This window comes from Monodelphis domestica, chromosome 2 (genome assembly GCF_027887165.1).
Source record: "Monodelphis domestica isolate mMonDom1 chromosome 2, mMonDom1.pri, whole genome shotgun sequence".
Taxonomy (NCBI): domain Eukaryota; kingdom Metazoa; phylum Chordata; class Mammalia; order Didelphimorphia; family Didelphidae; genus Monodelphis; species Monodelphis domestica.
The window spans coordinates 510,839,494-510,859,647 of record NC_077228.1 but is presented as its reverse complement, the minus strand read 5'-3'; the positions used below and the strand labels follow the sequence as shown (position 1 = coordinate 510,859,647).

Below are 20,154 nucleotides of genomic sequence, written 5' to 3'. Positions count from 1 at the left end.
AGGAAGGAGACATTGGTAACTAAAGGGACTGGGAAAGGCCTTGTGCTTGTAGGGCAGCCGAGCTCTGAAGAAAAGAGGAATTCTAAAAGGAATATCATTGCCACCCTAAGTGATATGGTGGACAAAATGCTGACTCTGGGTGACCTCATTTGGGGTTTGATTGGCAAAAATCCTGGAGTGGTCCATCATTTCGTTCTCCAACTCATTTGACAGACGAGGAAACTAAGGCAAACAAGGCCAGAGTGAAACCTAGGAAGATAAGTCTTCTTGAATCCAGGTTGGGCACTGTATCCCACCTAACTGTGATGAGGAAAAACCAAGTTCAAATTTGGCTATTATCATTATTCCAGAATGAGGTCCTGTGAAAAAGCATGCAGTTAGGAGATGGAAATGGTAATGAAATGCCACAATAGTCCGACCTGGCTGAATCCTAGGGTACAAGAAGTGGTGCAAGACTGGAGACAGGCTGTGGATGCCCCCCAAATGAAAAGGAATTTGTACTGGATCTTAGAGGCAACAGGGAGCCATGGGAGTTTACTGAGCAGAACAGTGACCTAGGATCAGACATATAAGTCTAGAGCCAGGAATGTCCTCAGCCACCTTCTAGTCCAAATCCTTCCATTTGACAACTTAGGAAACTGAGAATCCAGGAGATAAGTGTTTTGCCCAGGTTGACAGGATGGTGGCAGAATCTGAGGCGACATCTGAACCTAAGTAAAGATACTGCAGTGGTAGAGCTTTGGCTCCGCAAAGGTATGCGTGGTTCACTTAGAGAGGGAAGGGGCCGGAGACCACTTAGGAGGCGGCTTCAACAACAGTCCAAGCAGGAATAGGGCACGAGTGGGCCCCCAGTGGAGGACGCAGTGCTCTGCCTCCCATGAGGGACATCCTGCGGGTATAGTGGACCGGCCCACGACTAAGTTCCGAGATCGCGCGCTGGACACGTGTGACCCGGAGCGGAGCGCGCCGCGCGTGGACACATTCTTGTCGCGGGGGCGGGGGGAAAGGGGTAGTCGAGGGCAGTATTGGCTCTGGGGAGGGGGCCGGGGCGCTGGCGCTACAGCTCCCAGCGCCCCGCCGGGCTACTGCCCCTTTAAGGCCCCGAAGGCCCCGCCCCCGCAGTGAAGTCAGCGCGCTCGCGTGCGCGTGACGCGCTGGTTGCCGCAGAGACGCCCCGCCCCCCGCGCGGTGCTGCGGAACCAGGAGCCCCGGGCGGCGGCGGCAGCCGAGGCTGGACAGGCGGCCAGGGGCGAGGGAAGGACAACGACGACGACGACGAGCGCGGGCCGGACCGAGCTGAGGCGAGAGCGGCCGCTGCAAAGCGGGCCAGCCGCACGGACGCGCGCGGGGCTCCAGACATGGTGCTGATCAAGGAGTAGTGAGTGTCCGGGGCCGGCGGCCGGCCGGCGCGGGGACCCCCCGGGACGAGGGCGGGGGCGCGCGCCAGAGGGAGCCCAGGCCGCGCGTGCAGGGGGCGGGGGCGCGCGTGCGGAGGTGCCCGGAGTGCGCGCGTGCCAGGACGGGAAGGGGCGGGGGGGGGGGGCCGTCTGGATGGGGCTGACCTAGGCACTGGGGCTGGGGGCTGGACCACTGGAGGGGTCCAGTGCCCAGGGGTTTGGAGACCCTCGCAGATGGGGAGGGCGACACTGAGGAGGAAGCTGATAAGAGCATGGGAGTGGGTACTGAGGGCCAGGAAGGGGATGAGGGCACCGAAGGGGGAGAGGGTGCAGATGAGGGGGATGGGAACACTAAAGGGGGGGAAGGGGTGCTTAGGACCAGGAGGGGAGTCGGGGCACCGAAAGGGAAGGGGATGCTAAGGGCCAGGAAGGGCATGGGGGCATTGAAGAAGGAAGGGGATGGTGATGATGATGATGAGGGGGATGGGAGCACTGAAGGGAGGGAAGGGGTGCTGAGGGCCAGGAAAGGCTGGGGGGAGGGTGCTGGGAGGGATGGGGGAAGTGGGGTGGGGACTTTGGACTGAAGAGTCAGGAAAGCTATGGTGGGGGAAGGGGAAGAGGTCTTTCAGGAGTTGGGAAGGGGTGATGGGAGGAAGTAAGGGGGTACCTTAAAGGGCAAAGGGGGCTGTCCATTGGGGTCTTGAGAGGTCAGGGTTGGCTTTTGTACTCTTGGGATGGAGACTAGGGACTGATTGGTTTCAACCAAAGGAGGAATAAAAGAGCAGATAGAGAAATATCTTGGCAGAGAGATCGGAGGTGACCTGGCAAGTACTGGGAGGGTGGGGAGGGAGGCTGATTGAGGTGAACCAGGGAAGGGTCTGGATTGACAGGAAAGGCTTGTGGGTCTTGGGTTAGGCAGACCAAAAGAGGTTTGGTGGGGAGGTATCCCAAAGGCAAAGGGGAGATTGGGGTCACAGAGAAGGATGGGTGGGAGGAGTTTATGGGTAAAGATGGCATGATAGAGCAGGACTTTTAGGGGTCATGGGAGGTCAGGAGAGATGATAGTTTGAGGAGCTGGAGGGGTGACAAGGAAAGATATTGGGAATAATGGGGATGTTGGAAGACAATCAGCAGGGTAAAGGAATTTAAGTGGGGGGGAGGGAGTTGGCAGAGATTGAAGGGTTGAGGATGAGATTCCTAAGCCCTGTGCTCTGAAGAGAATAAGGGGAGGGAGGGAGGGACAAAAATATAGTTCCCAAGACTCTGGGAGAGGTTCCTTGATGCAGGTGGCTTGTTGAGAGATGATACAACCCATATCTATCCCTGCCCCATAGGAATGAGAAGGGGGAGTCCTTATATGGTGTTGAAGTAAGCAGCAGCATCCTTGGTGTTCATGGTCCTTGTGGGTACTTTAGGGAAGGGAAGGGAGTCTTTGCCTGGAACCACTGGGAACAGATATGGTGATGAGGGTATTAAAATTCTCAGGTCTCCTAGGCATTGGGAACGATATTCCTACTATCCTGAGTAAATGTCACAGGGCCATCTTTAAAGATGATGGATGGGGGAATTGGAGACAGTTTTAAGACAACTGCCTCATTGGAAGGGGAGAGCCAGGAGGGCTGTTTGAGACAAGTGTCCCCAAGGAGTCTAGGAATGACTGATGCTGAGGAAGTGAGGAGCTGGTACAGCTTGGTCAGGGATCTTCCTAGGTAGATGTGGTGGGATGTGTGAGTCTTTGGGTGCTTCCCTTCCCTCTGGGGGAGAGAGGTGCTGCTGGGTTCTTAATAAGCTCCGACCCTAAGTTTATGGAGAGTGTAGTACAAAGGGGAGACGCTGGTGCTGTGGATGGTAAGAGACGAGGGACCTAAAAGTCATCCAAGAAGGGGCAAGACTTTGTCAGCATCCCCCAACCCCAGGGCTTTGCAGACTTGGGACTGGGCTCCTATAGTGTCCGCAGGGGCAGTACACTCTTTGAGATTTACAGTCTGACTGTGTAGAAGATGAGAAGGTGGAAAATGTTTCCTTGGTTATTTTTTTCAGGAGAGAGGGAGGCACTCTGGTAACTTTGGGATTTTAACTCTTCATGCCCAGGCTGCCAGCCTTTCTCCTGGTCCCTCCCTGCAGGAATCTGCAGTCAGCTGCAGTTTGGAGTTTGGTAGGAAGGGCAAGCCTGGAAGGGATCCGAGCTCTTTGGGAAGATGAGTTCCCTCCATTTGTTCTTTGATCTCCTGTGATTTGAAGGGCCCAGTGCAGCAGCACTCACCCACCCATTTACATTTCCTTCTAGATGTGTGCCCTGCCTGTGTTTATGTGGATGCGTGTGGGCTTGTGTATGTGGGTGCACTGGTGGCTCAGAGGAGGAGGGGTCTGGGATACTTTGCCATAACTGCAGTGCTGCCGCTCTTGAGAAGGGTGAGAGTGAAGGTCACGCTAGCAGGCTGTGATTGGAGTCTCCAGACCTGATGTTCTGTTTCCTTTGTTGTCCTCTCTGGAGCTGGGAAGGTGGCTTCATTTCCAGGTAGCAGCAAAGAGAATAGATGGCTTTTGAGCAGTTCTGGATCATCCTGGTAGGAATGAACTCAGACAAACCTACCTGTTTCTGGCAGAATTCAGGGACCTGATGCTCTCAAAGTCTGCCATAGATGTTTCTGATCATTCCTCAAACAGGAGTCCTCATGGTCTGATTTCAAAGGTTTGTTGTTTTCTAGGAAGTTTCTTTGGAGGATGTGGGAATTCTCTTCCCAGAATTAAGAGCCATTTCTATGGTGTTGGCTTTCTCTGAGGAGAGGGAAGTGTCAGCAGCAATCTCCAATAAACTGCATTATTTAAGTTACTTGAGTCGTTTTGGGCTGTTTATCTATCTAGCAGCTGAGGCTCTGAGCCATCTAGTTTAGCCTACCATTCTTGTTTGATGCTTTAATCTTGGTTCATTATCCCCCCAAACCCTGTATTTGCTTCTCACATTCTCTGGAGGCCCTAAGTGGAGGAACCGAGTGTTGACTGGTCTGGGGTGTGGGGCAGGATTTGAGAAATGCTATACAGGAAGGAGAACTTCATTGTTGGAGCTTAACTAGACATCTGCCTGGTGCAGCAGGGTTTCAGTGGTTATGGCTGGGCCCTAGAAAACGAAAGCCAAACTGGCCTCCATAACTGACTTGCTAGGTCTAAGCACATGCTGCCCATTACCTAGTTATTGGCTTCCAGCAGCCTTCCCCTTGAAGTAGACATTGGGCTTCTCTGCATCAACAAGGAGATTCCACTTGAAAAGAACTTTATAAACCTCAAAAAGGCTAAGAAATGTGAGCCCTACAAGATGCCTAGAAAAGCATAGGGGGCTACTGGTTTGGAGTTACTTGGTAGGTAGGTTTTAGCTGGTGTGAGAATTTCCTCCAGGCTTCCAGCTTCGTTGTGTTCAACCACTGACATCCTCACTAGCAGGGTGGGAGAAGCAAGCAAACCCAAGTGATTAGTTTGGGTGCTTCTGGACAGCTCTTGGAAGGTGGATCCCACAGGTCGGTACAACTCCTGGGGAGACTTTGCTTTAGCTGTATCGTGGTCTTCTTTCAATGTGATTGATTGAGTAATTGGTAGAGATATTTGGTTAGTGAATGTTTGACGAGTCCACTAAGACATTTGATTTGTCTCTATTCTGCAGCTTTGAGAACTAACCGTAGGGACTGCACAGTGGACAGAGAGCCAGGTCTGGAGATGGGAGGTCCTGGGTTCAAATGTGGCCTCAGACATTTCCTAGCTGTGTGACTCTGAGCAAGTCACTTAACCCTCATTGCCTAGCCCTTACTGCTCTTCTGCCTTAGAATCAATACTAATACAGAAGGTGAGAGTTTAAAAAAAACAAACTTAAAAAAAAAAGGGAAGTAGCAGAGAGCGCTGCTGAGCTTTTTGGTTGGAGTGTCCGCAAGTAGAGCAGGCTGCATTCGCTTGATTTCAGAGCTGGTGCCCTTGGGCATCGATCGGTAGTAGAGGATTCATTATCTAAGAAATCTGAACTCCAGGCTCTGACCTCAGGGAGTCTCTGGGTTCTGAATGGCTTGAGCCACTGCATCATGCCTAAGGCTGCCTCTTCTATTTAGATCAAGCTTATCGATCACATACTTGGGGTAGGAGGTCCCCCTGGACCTGGCAGTGGCAAAGGAGGCTGGCAGGAGTGGTTCTGAGGGTGTCCAAGATGAGGCTTTTAGAAGGTCACAGTGTACCTTAGACTGTGATCTCCCTGAGGGCAGAGAATGCTCTTGTGGACTTCTTTTACAGCACTGTGCCAAGTAAATGGGCTCCTTCTGAAATCCTTTTGGATGCTGATCTGAAAGTCTGGTACAGCCTGCAGCTGATCCCTTGTTTTCCCTCTCTTACAGTCGAGTTGTCCTGCCTGTGTCTGTTGATGAGGTAAGTCCTTTTTCCTGATCTCCACTGTGGGTTGTTTTTTTTTAAGTGTTTCCCTTTGGTCAGCTAAGTTGGAGCTCTTACCACTCAGGCTGATGCCTTCCCTGCTGCCAACTTGATTTGCACTTTGTCCAAAAGTCAGAATAAGCAGTGCTCATTTTGACTGTCACCGGACCAGCTTCGGTCTCTCATTCTACAAGGGCTTGACCTGAGTGCCCTCCTGACTTGGCCTCGAGCTAACCAGGTGCACCAGGTGGTTTTTCATTCCTAAAATAAAGATGGCCTGTTTTTACTGGGTTTGGGATAATGGAACGACACCTCCTCAGGTGCATCCTTGGTTCACTCGAACAGTAAGTCTCCCATAGATGTCAGTTGCTTAGGGAGCCTCTAGGAGTTCTTTGTGAAAAGAACGTGTAAAGACCCTCCAGGCTCCCCAAGGCCTCTGATGGTGAAATTAAGATGTGGAAGTCTGCTGAGAGAAGAGAATGAAAACCACCATGGTTTACCCAGCTGGCTTCTGGTTATGGCCATGTAGGCAGAGTGCTGACTCATCATTGGTCCTCTCTCAGACCTGTCACCAGGTCCACCTCACCTGTCTTTCCCTGAATGTGACTCCTCTCTCCTCCCAGGAAGAAGCTCCCTCCCTCCCACTCCTTGCTTTGTGCTTCTCACCTCTTCCTCCCAGCTTGGAGCAGCGCTTTATTTAACGTAACTTGCCTCGTTACTGCTTTCTATTCCCCTGGAGAATAGAAGCCCAGCCCAGCCTGGGAGCCCCAAGGGGGGTGGTGGTGGAGTTGGGGGTCAGTTGTAGGAGCTTGTTTCCTAGTGCTGTCTTCTCTCAGAACCCCACCCTTCCTTACCTTTGGATGATATTTATCATAAGAGTTTCTGACTGATAATAAACTGCTTTATACATATAAAATAATACTTAAACAAACAGACAACAAAAACCAACAGGCAGGCAAAAAAAAAAAAGAAGATAACTTTTTATCTTCAGAAAGTGTCCTGTCTTAGGTCCAGCTTCCATGCACCATGAAAGGAGTGAGAAGTACTAATCTGACCCTCCCAGAGGACTGTGCTCACTGCCAAACTACACAAATGAGAAGCATTGTGGGAAACTTAGAAATAGACCCAAGGAGAGGGATGTAGCCATTCACAGAGGACAAGGGCTCTGAAGGGGGGAGGTTAGGGCAGGGATTCTTACAAGGGCTCCATGGATAGATTGGGGGGTGGTCTGTGAACTTGGACAGGAATACACATACCTTCTTGATTTCAATAGGATTAGTTTCCTTTGTAATTCTGTGTCTTTTATATTATGCATTTAAAAACATGATTCTAAGAAGGGATCCATAGGCCTTCCTGGATGGACTGCTTCCAAAGGAGCCCACAGCACCTCAAAAGTTTAAGAACTCCATTGGATTAAGAGAATGGCAGGGTAAACCTGGAGGAGAGATGGGGTACTTAATGATTGATTGCCTTCACATACGTTCACATTTCCTCATCAGAATATCATGATAAGCTGTTGTTCAATTCTGCAAGAAGAATTGTGTCGCCTTAGCTTGTGACCCAAGGATTTTGGTTAAGACATAAAGACACGTGTCCTTTTAGCACTGGACGCATGGCAGAGAGTGCTTTTGGAATTGCCTCCATCTGAAGGGGAGCAGTAGCCTAGGTGGCCTCTGGGATTTCTCTGAGATGGCCGTAGCCAAGCCTCAGGCCAGCACCAGAGGGGCCTTGAACCCTGGACTGATAGGGGTTAACTTTCTGAGGGCACCCTGTGCTCACTTGACTTCAGGACTTTGCTTTCTCCAACTGAAATAGCAAGGGTTGACCTTCGAAGCAGGAGGTCACAGCATGGGAACCATTAGTGTCCAGGGCACAGTTCTGGGTATACTTCCCCATAGCATGGCATGGACTTCCTTCTGTGTAGAGGCTCTTCCTGAAATACCAAAGCTCTCTCATGGCACATTGGAATCCTTTTCTTCAGGGTGGGACTCCTCTTCCCTGATGGAAGCTTTAGGATTTTTTCCAGCTTATTGATGCCACAACTCAGAGGATTTGACTCTGCCCTAGAGCTTCTGGTTCCTCTGAAGCCTAAGTCATAGGGAGCTCTGATTAAGATCATAGGATTCTAGATTTAGGGTCAAGAGTCCAACTCTGTCACCTTATAGATGAGGAAAATGAGGCACAAAGCAATATCCAGGGCCCCGAGAGCCAAGATTTGAACCCAAATCCTCTGACACCAAGCCCAATGCTCTTCCTATACCCCTGCTACTACCCAAAAGCTAATTGTTATGTGGGGCCTGATGCTGGTGGATCAAAGATGCCTTCTCCTTGCATTTACTCACTTTTACCTATGAAAGCATTTGGTTCTATCTGTTGGAGTAAAAAAAGGGTTAAACGTTAAAAAAAACAGTCCAGGTTGGCGTGAGAAGGCAGTATCAGCCTGAGGCTGAGCTGGCCAAGCACACTTGGGGTTTGGTTTGAGAGGAGGTGATGCTCAGGATAGGAGTAACAAACTAGAAATGATGCAGGGCTGCCTGGAGGGGAGGAGGGAGAGAGGGTAGGACCTCCTTTTTGCTCACCCACAGACATCGTGAACCCTCACTTGGAGAACTTGAGAAAGTCCTGAACGGAAAGAATAAGGAAGCACAGGTTAGCCTGACCTTGGAAGAAGCAAGAACTCTTTGAGACCAGAATCCTTTGTCCCATCCTGACCCCGTGGATTTAGCTTAGCATCTTGTGGCCCCCACGTGTGTGTTCTGAAGTGATCGTAGGGCAGGAACTTGGATTTATAAGCTTGAGGAAAGTGGTAAGAAGACCTTTATAGCCTGATTCAGCCCTCTTGGGGGTGGGGGTCGGGGGGAGAATTGCCATCTGGATGTTTGAGCATTCCATCATCTCTGAGGAGCTTGGCGTTTCCTAGGAAGAGTGGCTTCGTGTGCTGTAACATGACCCTCATACTGTCAGGATCTTTTCCTTCCTGCTTAGGTTGGTTTTTTAACTTCATTTAATTTTTTTCAATGAACAAAGATCTATTTTCTCGCCTTCTCCACTGAAAATGCAAAACTGAAAGACCTCGTAACAAATAGGCAGTCAGGCCAAACACATTCTCCCATTGGCCATGTCTACAAATGCCTCTCTCTTCTGTACCCTGAATCCATTCCCTCTGACAGGATCGGACTTCACTCTTCATGGGTCCTCTGGATCCGAGCTGGCCGTGGCTCTAGTTCTTCAGTCTTTGGAGTTGTTTCTTTACGGTGCTGCCATTACCATGTACATGTTTTTCCTGGTTCTGCTCATTTCTGTCTGCATCAGATCACTCAAGTCTTCCCAGGCTTTTCCAACACTGTCCCTTTATGGCACAGTCATCATCTGGCCTGGTTCACTTTCGAGGCAAACGTTCCTAGGGCTGCCCTTCCCTGGGTGTGTCGGCTGCCGGCGCCCATCTGATGGGGGGAGGGGGGAGGAGGCCTGCCCTTTGCCCTCGTGGGGAGTGTAGTGTGGTTTCACTTCTCCTCTCCAAAGACGTCTCCAAGGCTCCCTCTCTTTTCGGGTGCCCAGCCTCGCTCGGCTGTGTGGGTGGAATGAGCAGCTGGCCCTGTTTTTTATGTGCTTCAGAGTTGTGTGTTCGCCCTTGTCCCCCACCCTTCTCCTGTAATAGGATTGCTAAATACAGCAGAGTTCCTGTTTTTCTTAGCTAAATTTTGAAGCCCTGCTTTGGGATAAGGGAACAGAACTCCCAGACAGGAATGTGGACTTTGTAGGCCTCGAGGACCCAGTGGTTTAGAAACTGACCTCCTCCCTCCAGGCTTACTGGATGTGCTGTTTAAGAGCCTTCCCATGTGAGCCTGGCGGCCTTAACAGAGCTGGGAGAGCTCTCGGACCAGGTTCTTCCCTACGGACTCCTTCTCCCCCCTGAATCCCCTGGACTGGAGCTTGTGGAGGCTGAGTCTTATTTACCAGGCTGCATTACTAGTACCGCCTTCCCTTGTCTCTTTGGGATTATAGGATCAGAATATCAAGGGAGATTAAAGGGGGAAGATGCCAACCCAACAGGCTGATCCTCTTAAAGCCTGACCTTTAACTCCTGCCACTGAAGAGGGACCAAATGAATGAAACACTGTTACTAAAGGAGATTAGTCTGTGCCTGGGGAATCCTGTCCCCAGCTAGTCCCATCAGGCCAGCCATGACCCTGCAGACCCTTGAGAGCTGACCCAGGCCATGAATGTTCTCACAGCTCCTCCCGAGACACCTTTCCAGCCAGACTCTCCTCTCTTCAGTGTGTGTCTCAAGCAGAATCTATAGTTTGTCACAGAGCTCCCTGGCAGTGCTGACGTTGCTTAGGACTGGCAAAGCTGGGGTGGCTGGCCCTTAACCAGGATAAGGGATTGGAGGAAGGTTCTCTGGGATTAATCGGCCGGGCTCCTGATCCTTCTGAAGCCACTCTTGGCTTTTTCCTCCATTTTCTCCTGAAACTCTGGATGTTGGGGGTCAAGGTGGGGCTGCCTTTCAGCTTAGCCCAAGTGTTGGGCTGAGGTCCCCACTTTCTTGCTGAGCCCTTTTCCAGGGGTTGCCCTCTCTCCTGGTATGTTAGCTCAGGGTAAAGTGATCAGCCACTATTTCAGCTGCTATGGTTTTTGCTGTTACAGACAGTAGCATCACTGCCAACTACCCAGTGATATCTATTCCTTCTCTCCTCATCTGAGAAGAGAAGGAAATTCTAAGTCCTTTTTTCCTGAAAGGGATACAAGAGGAATCTCTTGTTTTATTTCCTTACTACTTCCTCTCCCCCCCAACCCCCCAATACTGCACACAAATGACTGGCCTTCCTTTCTTAGTTATCCTCCTTATGGCAGCTTTATTACTGGCTTGGCCAAAGCAGAGATCATTTAATGTAGGAGATGGGTGCTTGCTGAATGTGTCCATTTTCCTCCCTCATTCTCTCCTCTACCCCCTTTGCAGGTCCCCTTTAGAGAGGAGGATAGAAGGACTGAGGTGTAACTAATCACTACCGAAGCTTCATGATGGCAAGAGAAAGCCTTGCCCAATGTAGCCTGTGACCGTAGGAAAGGGACACTAGGCATTTGCCACCTCCTCAGTGCCAGCCAAAAGGATGTACAACCTGCGAGTCCTAGCTCATGGGACTATGCTATTCCAGAAAGCGGAGAGGCACTTTAGTGTCATCTAGCAAGACCTCAGGAATTTGGAAAAGGACTAGGAGACTTATTTGCTGCTGGGGGTATTCTTGGGGCACCTTTCAGGATGAGGAGGAGCCTGACACTGGAGACCAAAAAGAGGTGTGTCAGGTGGGAAGGACTTATTGCTTTTATAGAGCCCTTTGGTAAGATGCGAGGACTTGGGGTTCTGTTGAAGTGGTTGGAGTGAGGCTCTGCCAGAGCCTGGAGTTAACTCTAGGGAGATCCTCTAGGGCAGATGCTGGCTTGATCACCAGGAACCTATTCACCAGGTGGTGTTTCAGAATCAAGTGAGATCCCGGTCCTTGTTGTTCCCTGGTCAGCCCTGGTAGATTATTTGAGAAATAGGAAGGATGGAATGAGTGAATTGTCCGCTGAGATACCTAACCACTACATGGCATATGTGCCAACTTTAGAGTCTGTGGGGCAACTCATCTCAGTTACTTGGGAAGAACTCTTGGCAGGGCCCTTGTTGAACTCTTGAATGACTTGGATGGAACATTCACCAGCCATGTGGGCTTGCAGCATGATCTGGTTAGATAGCCTTTTGCATTTCTGTGCACAAGGAACTAGATTGTGTTAAATTGCTGAGAAGCCGTGACCCCTAGGATAATTCCTGTTTCTCTGTTCCTTCAGTATCAAGTAGGACAGCTGTATTCGGTGGCAGAGGCCAGCAAAAATGAAACAGGTGGTGGTGAAGGTGTGGAGGTCCTGGTGAATGAACCCTATGAGAAGGATGGCGAGAGAGGCCAGTATACCCACAAGATCTACCATTTACAGAGGTAGGTGGAAACGAGTGGTAGCTCCATGAGTCTGGTGGGAGCCTTAGGAGGACTCTGCCTAGTCCAATGAGAGAAGCAATTCTGGGGTCATCTGAATGACTTTGGGCTCTTTCTGCTTTCGATTGGCTGAAGGGAGTGGGAATTTAGAGTGGGGACTGGAACTGAATTTTTAATCAAAAGCATGAACCCCCATTATTTCCTGAATTAGGAACAGTACCTTCTGCAGAGGCGAATAAATGGTTGTGGAATTTGAATTGAATTGCTTAAAACTAGGAGATTCTTTTCAAAAATGTTGATCAAACCAGTCTGAACTGGACCTGGCTCTCAGAATTATTCTAAAGCTTTCAAATTGGAATAAATCCAATGCTGAATCGATCATTTCTAAGCTGAATCTAAATTTATTCCATTTGGTTCAGTTCCTGATTTAAAGTGGTCTAGCTTCTGGAACAGTGATCTAAATGTGCCAACCCAAGGCTTGGCAGCACCCAAGGCAACACACGTGGTAGTGGGATGATTTTGAGGGGTAGAGCCAGGACTAGTCAGTTGGTCCTAGACAAGATTTATGAAGTAGGTTAAGTGTATCTTTGGTGCCCTCACACTTTCCTGATCAATGCCCTTCCTCCTTCTCCTAAGCATTTCTCCCCACCCTTTGACCCTCAAGGGCTTACCACAGTGACATAGTAGAAGGGCCAACAGACTTGTAGTCAAAAGACCTAGATTCCATCACTGACTGGCCATATGACCTTGGGAAGTCACTAACCTCAGTTTTCCTTTCTGTAAAATGGACACAGTATTTCTATTATCTCACAAAGTTGCGAAGAAAGTACGGTGCAGACTATAAAGTGCTTTATAAGTGAGGCTAGAGCTTGTGCCCCTATCTTGCTCTTACTTCCTTTATGGACCTCATAACTAAGGCGGTGCTCTTTGATTACAAGGTGTGATGCTAATATCTCAGCCTTCTCCCTTCTTTCTCTCTACAGTTCTATAGATTTCTAAAGATAGACTTGAGGAGTGCTAGTTATTTCAGAACTGTGTTGGGAGCGCATATGGGATTTGCTTGGTTCTCAGGTGACTCTTGCTAGTCCCTCTCCTCGACCGTGATCCCACCCCAGTAGCATACAGTTGTAAAGGAGAGAGCCTGATGTTTTCACTCACTCTCTTATTCACAAGGATGTGAGTAAAGGAATATTTGGCATATTCCAATCTACAAAAAGTTGCTGACCCTTTTCTTTTTTAATCTATGTCTTGGGTTATCTCTGAAGTCTTGTTTCAGACCTGAGGTTCTCAAGCTGTTGTAGCCAGTATCCTAAAGTGTGGATGAGTTGTCAGCTAAAGATCCATGCCCTGCTCAGCCATTCCTAGGAGTAGGAGTCGAAGAACTGAATAAGACAGAATGTTGTTGGGGTTTTTTTAAACCCTTACCTTCAATCTTAAAATCAATACTGTGTATTGGTTCCAAGACAGAAGAGTGATAAGAGCTAGGTAGTAAGGTTAAGTGATTTGCCCAGGGTCACACAGCTTGGAAGTGTCTGAGGTCAGATTTGAACCCAGGACCTCCCATTCTAGGCCTGGCTTTCAATCCACTGAGTCATCCAGCTGCCCCCAAAAGAATGTATTTACTAGCATGTACACAAACCTTAACTTTCCAGGATCATCACACCATCATCTCCAAAATAATGGATAGAATTAGCCACATTAAAAGAACAAGAACATAAGACATATGGATCCCACTTCCCTTGGGCTATTCCAAACTGGAGTAGAAGGTTTTACTTCATGCCAGCCCCCCTGGCACACTGCTGGGCTGTAAGATCCTTGAGGATTAGGTTCTGTTTGCTTTGTATTTGTGCCTGTAGTTTCTTTCACCTTTCTTTCTAGAGTATAATTCATGTCACGATGCTTCCTTGGCTTTTCCTGTGGTGGGTTTTTTATTTTTCTACTGCCTGTTGAGTAAAGTCCAAACACCTTAGAATAACATTCAAGGTCCTCCATGGACTGACTCCAACTTACCTTTTTCTCTTTCTCTCTCCATGTAGCTTCTCTACATTCCAACTGACTATCCTCTGTTTTCTACATACGTCACATGCTTAATGACTTTTGTGCCTTCCATATGCTCCCTCCCCATCTCTCCCTGAGGAAATTCTGTCCACCCTTCAAGGCCAGAACAAATGTCACTAACATGTAGCTTTCCCAGATGCTCCTCCAACTAGAAGTGATCGCTCTCTTCTGTTTCCTCCACATGTGGTCTTACCCCATGAGGTGTTGCATCATGGTGGATGGATGTTCATGTCTTATGGTCCCTTTTCTATTATCAGTTCCTTGATGGCATAAACCATCGGTTTCTTCTTTTGGGGCTGGAGTGCCCAGTGTAATGCCTCACACACAGTAGGAGCTCAATACTTGTTGAATTGAATCCCAACCCCTTGAATCCCTAGAACCATGCTCTGGAACCAAGAAGAACAAACCATGTTAAGTAAATGCAGGTGGCCCAGAGGCCAGTGTGCTGTTGAAGGCTTTGGCAGAGGAGTAGTGCTGAGGCAATCACCTTATTCTTCATCTGGTTGTGGGTTAGGCATTGGGCATGGATCTGGGGAAGCAGATTCTGTTGAGGCACGTGAGCTCTTGTGTTCTAGGGTCAGGTGATCTGGGTTCTCAAGGTAATGACTCTTCACAGGAAGATGAAGCTGTGCTCCGAAGGATCTACCGTAAAAGTCCGCTCTCTTCTTCCTCTCTCCTTCCTTTCCCCTATCCCCCACTACAGCAAAGTACCGACGTTTGTTCGAATGCTGGCCCCAGAGGGAGCCCTGAATATCCATGAAAAAGCGTGGAATGCCTACCCCTACTGTAGAACAGGTGAGTATAGGAAGGACTAGTAGCTAAGGAGGGAACGTTAGGGAAGGCGGGCAGAGATGAGGGTGCAGCCAGGAAAAGACACCCAGGAAAAGGTTGGGGCTAGAGGCTGACTTGTGGACCATTATTGGTTGGTTAACATTACGTAGACAAGTAGGTAGGTAGGAACTACCAGAATAGTCATGACCAGTAGTCGTCCTTTTGGGGATGGTGCATCCTGAACCCTGGGTGAATTTGAGACGTTTTTGTTTGATAAGAAGCTATAGGTAAGCCCCTGAGAGGCAATTCCTTGTCTGGACTTGTATTGCAGGTTAAAGAGAGAGGCAAAAGAAGAGGTGATATGAGTTGGGGAATATTTTGTTTATATCTCTTCTTTTAAGAACAGATAATGTGGGGGCAGCTGGGTGGCTCAGTGAATTGAGAGCCAGGTCTAGAGGTGAGAGGTCCTGGGTTCAAATCTGGCCTCAGACACTTCCTAGCTGTGTGACCCTGGGCAAGTCACTTAACCCCCATTGCCTAGCCCTCACCACTCTTCTGCCTTGGAACCAATGCACAGTGTTGACTCCAAGAAGGAAAGTAAGGGTTTAAAAAAAAAAGCTAAGGATTAAAAAAAAAAAAGAACAGATAATGTGGTGACCCGAGGGTTTGAGGTAACCATTGTGTACACAGTGGACCACCGGATGTACATGTCTCTGTCCAGTGGAAAGAGCCCTACTTGTGGCCTGACCACACACGTGGATCTAAATTAGGATATGGGACTGTGGGCACTCTGGAACCACAATAATTGGGGAGCAATCTGATCTTGACCTTGGTCAGCTCTGTGTCTAGGATATTCCTGGAAAGGACAAGGGTCCTCTTTAAGGGCTTTTGGGCATGGGGGTAGGGAGGCAATTTGGTTTAGGTCTTCCAGTATCCTCCTAGAGTGGTTCAGGATCTTCTGGGGCTTTCCCTGTTTTTCTACACCTCTGGCCTGGCCTGTGGCCACCATATACCAGCCCTAATCCACAACTCCAGGCAGTAATTCCATCTGGGCATCCAGATACTCGTATTCATGTGGACTGGGGCAAATACTGTCTTTAAGTATGTTTTCCTGGTCCTGGTGGCATGGTAACTCATACTGGTTTGTGCCTTCCTGGATTACCCTTTTTTTAATTTTATTTTTTTATTTAAACCCTTACCTTCTGTCTTGGAGTCAATACTGTGTACTGGCTCCAAGGCAGAAGAGTGGTAAGGGCTAGGCAATGGGGGTGAAGGGACTTGCCCAGGGTCACACAGCTGGGAAGTGTCTGAGGCCAGATTGGAACCTAGGACCTCCCTCTCTAGGCCTGGCCCTCAATCCACTGAGCTACCCAGCTGCCCCCCCTGGATTATTCTAATGTTCGTATATAGCATGTAGATGCATGCAGAGCCCAAGTCTGTGGATTTGGAAAGTACAAGGGTGACAGGATAGGAGCTCTTCCTTTCTGGAGTCCTTGGCCCCTGGCTGCAGAGGTAGGGTGGAACATGGGCATGACTTAGGGAATGATGCCTCTCCAGATGGACTCTTAGCCGGGTGAGGTCTCCAGAGGAAACACCCAAATCCAGAGTTCACTATTGTGAACAAAAATGAGTCAGAGGATATCATCACGTCAGCCTAGCCAATGGGCAGATAGTGACTGTATCCTTGGAAACGAGGCTGTGCACACTTTCTTAAAGATGATATGCAACGTGTCTGGGTGTGTCTGGTCTTGGGCCAAAGGTAAATTTCCCTGGCCCACAAGAACGTCATACCAGGCAAGTTAGTAAGTTGAGCCAGTGTGGCATGGAACAGTCCATGTTCTTTGCTGGAAATGAATGTTGTGGGCTGCTACTCCTCTCCAGGGCCACTCCTCTGGGCACGGCACTCTGTCAGCCCCGGCACAGATGTGTTTAAGACAGTGTGGACTGGCATTTTGCTTACCTTCTGGAGGTCTTTAATTTCACCAATTCAATTCAACAACAAAAAAAAAAACACCTACTGTGTGTAATGCCTTGTGCTAGGCTTTGGGGTGACAAAGAGAGGGCATAAGCCCTGGTGCCAAGGACAAGACATGTAAACAAATAATTGCTATGCAAAAAGTGCCAAGATAAGTACCAAGTGGAGAAGTGTACACTTTTCCCTCTTGGGTGGTGTCAGGGAAGCCTTTGTGGAAGAGGTGTCCCCTGAATGGGGCCTTGGAGATGGAGATTTCAGTAGGTGAAGGTGGAGGAGAGAGGGCTTCACACCTATAGAGTGGGCAAAGGCCTGGAGCCTGGAGATCACAGGACAAGAAACAAGAGTAGATGGAGAAGAGAGGGGCCCAGTGTAATAGTGTAGTATACATGAAGAGGATAATAGGTGTTTATTAAGCACCTGCTCTGTGTACAGTCCTGTGTCAGGGCCTGAGAGGATAAAAACACAAATGGAATGAATGGTCTTTGCCCACAAGGAGCTTCCATTCTATTGGGGAAGCACAATACACATGCATGTGAGTGAGTGAGTGTGTGTGTGTGTGTGTGTGTGAGTGTGAGTGTGAGTGTATGTGAGTGTGTGAGTGAGTGTGTGTGAGTGAGTGAGTGTGAGTGAGTGAGTGTGTGAGTGTGTGTGAGTGAGTGTGTGTGTGAGTGAGTGAGTGTGTGAGTGAGTGAGTGTGTGTGAGTGAGTGAGTGTGTGTGTGAGTGAGTGTGTGAGTGAGTGTGAGTGTGTGTGAGTGAGTGTGTGAGAGTGATTGAGTGTGAGTATGAGTGTGTGAGTGTGTGTGTGAGTGTGAGTGTGTGTGAGTGAGTGAGTGTGTGACTAGGAAGACTGAGGGGGGCAGAAGAGTATCAACACGTGGGGGATGAGTGCCTCCACTGAGCCTTGAAGAATGTGGATTCTGAGAGTTGAGCATTCCAGGGGAGGGCAGCCAGTGCAAATTTGTGGAGGCAAGAAATGGAGGGTTGAATTTGATGGTCCGTGTAGTAGCATAGAATAAGGAGAGGGTAGCAGCCACATTGTGGAGAGTCTTCGATGCTGAGCATGAATGTGTAGGTCCAGGTCTAAGTACAAGGGCTTCGGTTGGGAAAAGATAGCTCCGGTGCTGAAATTGTTTGAGGAAGGAGGGGAGTGACGTGAAGGCCAGAGGCTCATGGCAACAAGGATCTGGCTTGGCTGATAGCGACAGACAGGGTGACCCTCTGAGTGATGATGGCAGAGGGACAGTCTGGAAAAAGGAGGAGAATATCAGCTCCTCCTGGCCCTCTGGCCTGGGGAACAGGAGAGAAGGAGCAGAGCTTCCTAGAGAGAGTGGTCACGTGAACAGTGTCCTTTAGAGACAGTCAGGCTTCTGGTGGGAAGATTCAGGAGAAGAGGGACTCAGACGAGATAAGGCTACAAAAATGAACTGGAGCCTGACTGGGGAGGACCTGGAATGCCAAGAACAGGATTTGCACCTAGATAATAGGAAATGGGGAGCTAATGAAGATTTAGAGTAGAATAATGGTGTTATCAGAATATGAGAAGATCATTTGGTCAGTGGCAACTCAATAAATTGAAAGCAGTATCATGTAGGAGGCTGTGTGGGCAAGAAAAGTGAGGACTTAACCACAGAGCAGCATTAGGAATAAAGATGGTGGGTTATAGACTGGAGAGCTGATGGACAAAGCACAGATTTAGGGGTGGGGAATACCACAGATGACTTCATGGTTATAAACCTGGGTGACCTGGAAGCTGTTAGCTTCATCAAAAGAAATAGGGAGGGGGCAGCTGGATAGCTCAGAGAGTGAGGCCTAGAGACAGGAGGTCCTAGGTTCAAATCTGGCCTCAGACACTTCCCAGCTGTGTGACCCTGGGCAAGTCACTTGACCCCCATTGCCTAGCCCATACCACTCTTCTGTCTTGGAACCGATATACAGTATTGATTCCAAGATGGAAGGTAAGGGTTTAAAAAAAGAAAAAGAAATAGGGAAATAGAAGTGGAATTCAAGTTTGGAAATGATGAGTTGAAGGTCAGGTTGAGCTATAGGTGTAGGCCATTGGAAATAGAGTATATCAGGTGAGGATAAACTGTGTGAAGAGTAAGGAAAGGGAGGGAGGGTGGGGAGAGAGAGACAGAGAGATTTGTAAGTCAGATGAGTAGAAGTCACAGTGAGGATTATGGGAATGAATACGTAGAGAAGAGAGGGTCCTCAAGGACAGAAAAGGCAAAGGAAGCACTAGCAAAGGAGAGTAAGAAGAGACAGCAGGAACTCCTGAGAGCCCCGTATCATGGGGGCTGTGCAAAAGGAGGGATGGTCATGAAGGATGCCATGGTTCTCAGGGCCCAGGCCTGCCTGTCTTGTCACAGGGGTCAAGAAGGGAAAGGAAAGAATAAAGGTCTTTGGATTTTGCAAGAGAGTAGTTAATGGCAACTTTGGAAAGAGTTGTTTCAGTAGAATGGTGGGGGTTGAAGTCAGTTTGCAAGGAGACTTGAATAGTGAGTAGGTGGTAAGGAAGTCGAGGGAGTGTGTCTAGACTACTCTTTCTAGAAGTTGACAGTGAAGGAGTGAAAAGAGGTACTGAGAAGGTGAAGAAAAGGTTTTTGTTGTGTTTTTTAGGGTAGGGGATCCTTGAGAATCTTTGCCATGGGGGAGAGTCATACAGGAGAGATGGAATATGTATGACAAGAGGGAATGATTGATGGAGGAAAGCCATTGAGGAGATTTGGGGAGATGAGGTTGTGAGGAGGGGATGTACAGCCGAAAAGTCAGCTTGGCCTCTATCAGAAACTGAAGAGTTCCTGAAGACAAAGTAGGGTTTGGAAGAGAAGCTGATGGCGTTCATGGAGAGCTCCCTGCTGGAGCTGGAGGGTGTCAGCAAAGAAGGAGGTGGAATTATCTGCTAGGACTGAGTGGAGGAGATGATGGAACTGGGGGGCTTTGGGAGAGAAGAGGAGGTTTGAAATAAATGAAGAGATGATAAAAGGATGGTCATCTGGCAATGAGGGCCTACTTGAAGTTAAATTGCCCAAGTCTGTAGTGGATTCAGGATGATTTTCTGCTCCAGTTTACATGGAGCTTTTCCCACACTTAAGCTAGCTTCCTACTCTCTTCTTCCAGTTTTTGGTTGTTAAGGCTGGTCTGGGAGAAGAGAAAGAGAAACCAAAAGAATTGGTTTAAAACTAGCTTAACATCTCATTTGTGCGGTATCCTCCGTTCTCTAACTGAAAGCCAATTTCTAAGTGTCCTAGCTCCCTGAAAGAACAGCATCCAGCAGAAATACAGGTAGCTTCTGCACTTCAAGGACACAGGGTGAACAAGGCTTTTGTGGGGAGATCATCTGCCCTTGGTGACATAGGATCTTGCAGCCATTTTTCTCTGATGAATAATTGAGGCTTGCTTTCCAAAAGGGTCTAATTACAATGAGCAGCAGTGGTACAGAGGGCATGGGGTCTGGTTACTGTGAAGGGAAGGGATGCAGCGGCTAAATGGGCAGTGGTTGGATGCCTTCCTGCCTAGCTTCAGTCCCCATGCCCCAACACCTGCAGAACCCAAGCCATCCATGATCTTTTACTACA

The 20,154-nt window shown here is 48.8% G+C and overlaps 1 protein-coding gene across 1 annotated transcript in view; it reads left to right on the top strand.

Annotated features, from left to right (window-relative positions):
- Positions 1-1,158: 1,158 nt before the first annotated feature.
- Positions 1,159-20,154, top strand: part of PITPNA (phosphatidylinositol transfer protein alpha) — a 39,942-nt gene continuing 20,946 nt past the window's right edge. The window contains exons 1-4 of the mRNA XM_003340522.3: positions 1,159-1,378; positions 5,768-5,798; positions 11,631-11,776; positions 14,535-14,626. Coding sequence (XP_003340570.1) covers positions 1,359-1,378; positions 5,768-5,798; positions 11,631-11,776; positions 14,535-14,626 — 289 coding nt within the window. The 5' untranslated portion in view covers positions 1,159-1,358. The remainder of the gene's footprint in view (positions 1,379-5,767; positions 5,799-11,630; positions 11,777-14,534; positions 14,627-20,154) is intronic.